The sequence below is a fragment of the Callionymus lyra genome, chromosome 4, assembly GCF_982586985.1.
Source record: "Callionymus lyra chromosome 4, fCalLyr1.hap1.1, whole genome shotgun sequence".
Lineage (NCBI taxonomy): Eukaryota > Metazoa > Chordata > Actinopteri > Syngnathiformes > Callionymidae > Callionymus > Callionymus lyra.
In genome coordinates, this window is record NC_141821.1 from 32085399 (window position 1) to 32093165 (window position 7767).

A 7767-nucleotide genomic window follows, 5' to 3' on the forward strand; every position below is an offset into this window, starting at 1 on the left:
CTGGCATTTGTAGAAAGTTTTTTGGGAAAAGTAAGTCTTTACCTTTTTACTTCTACTGTTTTTTCATCATAATTATCAGTTTATTTGATGTGACCAGACTGAGATAAACTATGTCAACTGTAACAAGAGGCGTCGCAATAAGTCCAAGTCTTGAGGTCAAAAAACAACATGATGGAAGATAAAGAAGAGGAAGTGTTACACGAAGGATTTACTAAAATATCTTTCAACTTTCTAGATAGTAACTGATTTTAAACAAATGTTCGCAACTCTGTCTTTGATTCAAATGTGGCCTTTATTTTTTTCCTGCAACTTGCAAATGTTAGATTTAATTCATCAGTCAACATGACCTTTCTGCCATTCACATTCGTCTGCCCTACTCAAGGATTCACTGCCACCTGCTCAACACAAAGATCACATATGATCGCACAATAGCACCATAGTTCAACAAGGGGGTCTGGGAGGAATCTACGTTTTTTTTGTGTCAATGAACAAACAGTTACTGATGCAGACACAGTAAACATTAAAAGCAACATGAAAAAAAGAAGCATGGGAGAGGATGGTGGGGCTGAGCTGCTTAAGAGATCAATAACTTAAGAACAGAAGTCGGAGCAGCACATTGATAGTTGAGGTACGACATGGTTATGCTTGTTTTCAACAGGCACAACCATCTGAAGTTGTTTTAATTGGACTAGAAAAAAACTTTAGACTTCACCATTATGTACTTCACCAAAACCTTCCTTTTGTTTTCAGTTGCCACACAGTGTTTTTTTTGTTTACATTTCTAAAGACATTACATTGTGTTCAGTAATTGCTTTTTAGGCTAAGAGAGTTTCAATTTTCGTTTTACACATTATGTCCTGAAAGTAAAATAATCTAATATTTTGTTGTTGAAAGAAAGCAGAATTCATATTTTTATTTTTATTTTTCTTATATATATAAACTGTATATATAACGTACATGTCTCATCATGTCTGTTTCTGTTTCTCATTTATGCACAATCTTTTCTTTCTTCAAACAATATCTTCTGACTCGATGAGGTCACAGGTTTAGATTATTTTAGTAAACAATGTCCTCACTTTAAAAACATCAGAGTCAATGTAGACTCGACTGGACCTTCAAATGTGATTGTACATCTTCAACCTTCTTTTTTGTGTTGTGACCCCTAAATCGTGTCTTTATGATTCAGTGTGTGTAACTTGAAACCTAAAACAGTCTAACTCTTGCCTTCTCAGGTGCAGATAAAAAAGTAAGAATCCGCTAACCTCTGATTCTTCAGCATCACCGACATGATCCAAACGAGCTGCTAGCTTTGGTTTAGTCTATAGGGGGCGCTGCTACGCACAGTTGTGAAAGACGGAATAACATGTCTGAATTTATTTGACACGGATTCAAACTCATATCTCTGCACCAGTACACACACACTGTGTATTTGAGGATCGAAATACATCCTTGGAGGTTCATTCTTTCATTGAAATTACACATTCAAGGAGACAATTGATGTTTTGTTCCGTCTTTAAGCATCAAAATGTGGGTCATTCTAGCAAATGTGTGCCTGAAGTTGGAAGATCCAATAAAAAATCAACCAGAAACAGCACTTTTTAAAACCATCATTACAAGAAGTTATACTGACGTGAAGCCTGGTGAGAATTAAACATCTTAATTTCAGCCTCTGACTCTCCGTCGTGGTGGTGTTGATCCTAGTTCCATGTGATGGAGGTCTTAACTTCCACTGGGGTTGTAAACAAGTTGTCCCCGGGGAGTAGAACACAGTTCAGATGAAGAGGGGGAGATGGAAGTGGGTGACTGGGTGAGGTGGCGTAAGGGATCAGTGGGTCTAATCATCTTTCTCGACGATGACTTCTCCGTGGAGAACTCGTCTTCTCTGCCGCAGCATGTGGAAGAAGAGCTGAGGAAACACTGGAAACAACAAGACACTGGTTAAGATGAGGAGCAAGAATGATGTCATACCTGAGAAGAAAATTCCTCTTGAACACACCTGTGGGTTACACCAGGCGCATGTACATCCTTAACTTGACGGCAGTGACATCTAGTGGTAGTTTTAGGTACATTGACAAGGTGATAGTGTAAGTAAGTAAGTAAGTCATTTTTTTTGTATAGCGCTTTTCCAGACCAGGGTCACAAAACGCTTAAACAATCAAAACAATATTCAATAAAGTATATATTTTAAGATCAAGATAAAACTGATAACACAACAGTAGTTCCAGAAAATCAAGGAAAAGCCTGAATAAATAAAAACGTCTTAAGATGTTTCTTAAAGGAGTCAGTAGACTCCATCAAGCTCAAAGAGAGAGGAAGATCGTTCCAAAGCTTAGGAGACTGAGAAAAATGAAACTAAACACAGATTTTGACATAAACTGTACTAACTGAAAAAAAACGTAAATGGTCTAAGAAAATGTAAATTCTGGTAGAATACGGAAACATTGTAACCCCCAAATGTTACTGATAAGATCAAAGGACAGACGTAATGTATATATGATGTATGATGTAAAAATACTTAATTGTACTTTGTTGACATTACAGGAATATCACTTTGGTAGAGTTTCATGAAAAACAGAGAAAATGGAAACATGTTTTAAATCATTTAAGCATCATCATGGTCACTGCTTGTTGTTATTCTCTGTATTAAAATCTGACCCACACTGGAGATCTCAGCTTTAATATAGTTATTGGTGTATTTAAATAAATACTTGGACAATAGTTTGAAGGAAACGCGTAATATATGATTTACGATGATGAACAACTAAATCTGTATTTTCAATGCTGCAAAGGAAGATGCGGAAATAAAGACAACATCTCTTTGTCACCAAAGAAAAAAAATCATTTTTATCAGATTTATCGTTCAGATATTTTATGCGCGCAAAATATGTACTGAATGCGGAATAAAATCGAAAATGTTGGTGCTTTGAAGACGTATCTTACGTGGGATGTAGGACAGCATAATGATGATGAGACAGTAGTAGTAGTCGAAGGACACGTTGTACTTGTTGGGGAGCCTCATGGAGTACATTCCAGTTCTACGTACGAACGGCAGAGCAGCATAAATGGTTAGCAGCTCCCCGACCACGCCCAGAGGATACAAGACGATGAAGAAGTTGTATCTGTGTCAGAGAAAGATGTTGAATTAAAGTCCAAGAAAAGAATCGGAGCTCAATCACACTCAAAGACAACTGTTATGCAAAAATCCATCAGCAAACATCGAACAATGTTAAACTAAAGATACATGTATTAATCATCAAATAAGTAGGACTACAACATTAAAAGTAGTATCACAAGAATGAACTCCCATTGTGCTGATGAGTTTGTTAGTTAGTTTACATGCATTAAAACGCATCTTAATGAATAATTTCAAATGTATCGCTTCATTTTTGAGGTGTCGATTATCGTATTTGTGCATGTGACTCGTGATGCCTGCCTGACTGAAGATAAAAAGACGAGATCAAACCCCCTCACGTGGGACCACACTCTCACCCAGCTGTGACTCAGCATTACAAAGACACGTAGAGGAGTGGATGTGAGAGAAACGCTGGTGAAACATTCCATGACCAAAACAGATGCTCTTAAAAAGAGGAGCAGCTGAACATGAGACCTCCTCCGGGGGCCTAGAGTCCCCTCCACACTTCAAGATGTCGAAGAGTGGGGGCTGGGAGCTCAGAGGTTCTGAATCAACCTGAAGCAGACGGAGGTCCGCTCACATAAGACCAGTGGTTCCGTGGCATTCAGTCTTCCAAGGCTGTAAGGTGCCAGGAGTGTGAGTGGGGGTCCAGCTGACGGCTCCAGTTACGCTGGACTGCAGCGTCACAGGCACCTTTCCCACTGTAGTGTGCATGACATCACTTTACAAATGACAAACAGCTCGTTTACTTTCACGTTTAACCTCGGCAAGTAAGATCTTGTGTGACCTATAAGATGTCATAATACAGTTGTTTATTTACTTTGACCGTTGTTAGCAAAAACTTTCACACATCATCTTAAACCTCAGAGTAATCTGGCGTGTTAGTGACAGACGGTTTGAACAGCAGTTCTTGATAACCATTATCAAAAACATGCTCATCAGTGTAATCCAGTCATCAAGCGGACACACTGCCATCTCCGGCAGTTGGAGCCGTAAAGTCATGCTACACCACATAACCAAGACTCGTCTCCACCTGGCCCATTTGATGAAGTACGGCAGGTGGTGGAGCAGTTTGAATGTGTAGTATGAATATCTGGTAATCTCTGTCACCGTCCACACCACCAGGAATAGGATTACGCTTTCCTCACTCTGGATCTAGAGTCGGGTCATAGGATTGGTAAATACACAAGAAATATTGACCTACAAGACCACACATGTACACCCTTATGTACACCTTATTTACCCAAACATTATTTTCCTGTGTTCATTTCAAGTAGATAACAATAGCTTTTGAAGCATTGAAAATATCCTCCATAGCAAAAAGCGTAGTTTGATAAAAGATGGTGATATTGGGAGTAAATTAAAGTGCTACAGCTTTCTTTAAAAAAATGGATGCACCCTTCAAAATACTTGTGGGTTCAGATGGTAATCCAGAACACTACATACTGGATTTGATTTAGTTTTGAGCTATTATTTTGATGAAGCTCTTTACTGCGTAACTTTGTCAGGACAACACACCGAGAGTGTGTTTGAAGTTATAAGAAGATAAAACAATAAACGGACCCAACATGAGTTTATCAAAAAACCTCCCCACTGAGAAACATGTAAAATGGCGAGTGTGTAAGAAAGAATTCACAATGTTTCAATTCCACTATTCCACTAGGGGGAACCAGAAACACTATTAAAAGTTTTTTAAAGACTCTGTTACAGAAATATTTAATAGAGTTGAGTAACGAATAATGGACTGAAATTAAGTTTATTAATTCCAGTAATTTGCTCCAAAACAAATCTGTTATTCTGAAGAACAAGAATTGTTATTCTGCTCGTAAAACTCGACATGTAAAATCAATATTCATGCTCACTTGTCTTTTATACAAAATTATGTTTATGGAGGAAGTTGTGTCTTTAGTTGAAACTAAATCATATTTACATAAAACAAGTGTTAACAACACATGCACTTGTGACAGCAGGAGAAAGACAAGAAGAAAACATCCTGTTTGAATCGAGCTACACCTGACATCAGGGGAAGTTCATTCTTTTAGTTCTTTGTTTTGAGTTGATTTAAGTTCCATGCATCTTCATATCTATTGGAAATATAAAGTCCACTTAACACTTCATTCTGAGAATTTAATCTGTGGTCCATTCTTTGAGGCAACAGTCTAAAAATGATTGAATAATCCATGTGGTGTGTCAGCGGAAGCTCTCGCCTAACAGATCCAAACTAGTAAAACTACATTTGACTTAAAGATTCTTTTGACCCAAATACAGTCGTCTGTCATTCATGCTCTTCATGTCCGTAGTGGAAATGTAATCGTCTCAACACTCTGTTGCTATTTTAGCTTTGGACAGAACAATCATATGATCAGGATCATTTGGGTGTTCAGCACAAATCTGTAACTCACGGTAGAACAACTGCTAACTCTTCAGCTCTGGAGTCCAGAGTTGAGCAGCTCACTCACCTGTCTGATGCTGCTGGTGACGAACCAAACCATGAAAATCCTTGAGCACACTTGAACCCCAGTAACAATCACAGACGTCCTCACGATTCCTGTCAAAGAGTTGAGCTAGTAAATAATTTAAACCTCTTATTAAAGCATGATCATGATTGTAAACTTGTCATAGATTCTTCATCTCAACATGCCTCACTGTCGCCTGAATGACCCGTTGTGTCACTATGACAAACTCTTATAGGATCCTAAGACAGATTTCCATGGTTTTGATCATAATCCAGATCACTGATATGATAGTAGCAACAACAAACATACGGTTACCAGGACTAGCTGCTTTGTTCAGTACATGTGAGAGATAATCTAAATAACCTTGTTTTGTCTTTTTTTTTCCCCAAGTCCATTATTATTCTTGGACAAATCCAGTTCAGAGCTTTCTCTGTTTAAAAAACATGATATCCATCAATATTGTTTCAATATATAAGATAATAATGTATTTTATATCTAAAAATGTCACTCAGTCTTATCAAATAAGATTACATTTGTATTTTTTGTTTTGGCATTTTGTTAATCATCAATACTTTAAACAGATATCATTTAGATTTCCCTATGTTCATCTCGTTTACAGAGCAAACAGATTAAGTATTATCCTCAAAATAAACTTAAACCTCTTCAGGTTCAAGTGGTCGTTTAAGGGTCCACGTACAAAAGGATTTGTGTATTGAACATGGACCGATGAGAAAAAATATTTAGAGATTTGCTGAAATTGCAGTGAAGCTTGGTTTTTAATTCTAGAGGACAAATTAACTGGTCCTGGTTTGTATAACAGGGTTAGTTAAGGTTTATGTGTATTTATTACTAAAGCTAAAGAATCATGACCATGAGTGACAACCCACCTATAGCGCAGTGTCCCACCTGTAAAATAAGAAAGAGAAAATGTCAGTGGAGCTTCATCCTCTTTTCGTCAGTTTCTCTCTTTCATATGATATTGTGTTGTTTACCGTGATGAGTTAATTCAGAAAAACTAACTGCAGTTACTTATTTTCTACTCATATACTCATGGCTACAGCTGGGTGACACACGGACACTTTCAACTCTAGTTCATATGTGACCCTGAGGGACCCACTGAGGGAGGAAACCAGAGTTTGGGGAACAAAAACAACTTCACACAATGAGCAAAAATAGTCTCACCTCAACTAAAGCAAAAGTCTGAAAGAACTTGAGGGTCCTGGCTATACTTCTGTACAGACCCTTGTGTGTTCCTTTTTGTACGTAGAAACGCATCATCGCCATTGCCAGAACCAGCCACCTGAGGCAGACATAAGAACTTCATCAGTGCATGGATCCAGTTCACATCCATAGAGATCATTGCTGCGATTGCTTTGTCGTGAACATGAGTCTGGTCAACTCCCAAAGGGATGAACTTAATGTTAATGTTTAAAAGGTACAGACAAGTCTTCATCCATGTGTCGAGGTCCAAGAAATTAGATCAGGAAGAATGGAGGCCGGGTTTTCGTTCTTAAAGAAACCAATAGCAAATAGAAGTAAACTCAAGTGTGCTATCAGTAAACTTGTTTTATACCAAAATTAAAGTAGTATACTGAAAGTTTACTTTATACATCCCTAAGTAAATAGTAGTATATTCAAATGTACTAGGAGTATACTCACTATATAAGAAAATTAAATTAGTATAATGGAACACTAAGAAAATTGAAGTATATTAAAGTGTATTATAAGAATGATACCTTATACTTAAATTTAAGTTGTATATTTGAAGTCTACTTTTGACACCCCTTAGCAAATAAAAGTATATTCAAATGTACTACGCATATACTTGTTTTATACTAAAATTGAGGTAGAACACTGCAGGTTTTACTTTTGACATACTATACTTTAACTTACATACAGAGGTTGATTGGGAACTTAAGGGATTGTCTGTAGGTATGACCGTGTGTGAAAGGTTTCATGTCCTGTCCAGGGTGTCCCCCGCCTCTTGCCCGAAGAAACTGGGATAGGCTTATAGGCAATAAAGTGGAACATGACCGCTGTATTTAATTTCCTTTTGGTTCCATTTTGTTCAGTTAATGATCACATTTGCTGTCAATTTCTAAAGGGACATAATCACCTATTTATGTCAGGCTCCTGTCAGGCTCCATCAGTCTTGGCAAAAACACTTTTATGGTGACT

The 7767-nt window shown here is 37.5% G+C and overlaps 1 protein-coding gene across 1 annotated transcript; it reads right to left on the bottom strand.

The window, feature by feature from the left end:
• Window positions 1-1786: 1786 nt before the first annotated feature.
• Window positions 1787-7046, bottom strand: LOC148082601 (very-long-chain (3R)-3-hydroxyacyl-CoA dehydratase 1-like). The gene is made up of 7 exons (XM_087790221.1): window positions 7033-7046; window positions 6772-6889; window positions 6477-6495; window positions 5593-5681; window positions 4167-4288; window positions 2941-3119; window positions 1787-1917 (listed from the first exon to the last, which is right to left on the bottom strand). Exons 1-7 carry the CDS (start codon window positions 7044-7046, stop codon window positions 1835-1837), a joined length of 624 nt encoding a protein of 207 aa, XP_087646347.1. The 3' UTR covers window positions 1787-1834.
• Window positions 7047-7767: the final 721 nt, after the last annotated feature.

Coding starts and splice junctions, on each gene's coding strand:
- LOC148082601 (XM_087790221.1), bottom strand. Junction 4,289..5,592: donor TCACCAGCAGCATCAGACAG/GTGAGTGAGCTG, acceptor ACCCGACTCTAG/ATCCAGAGTGAGGAAAGCGT. Junction 1,918..2,940: donor TATGCTGTCCTACATCCCAC/GTAAGATACGTC, acceptor TGTTGTTTCCAG/TGTTTCCTCAGCTCTTCTTC.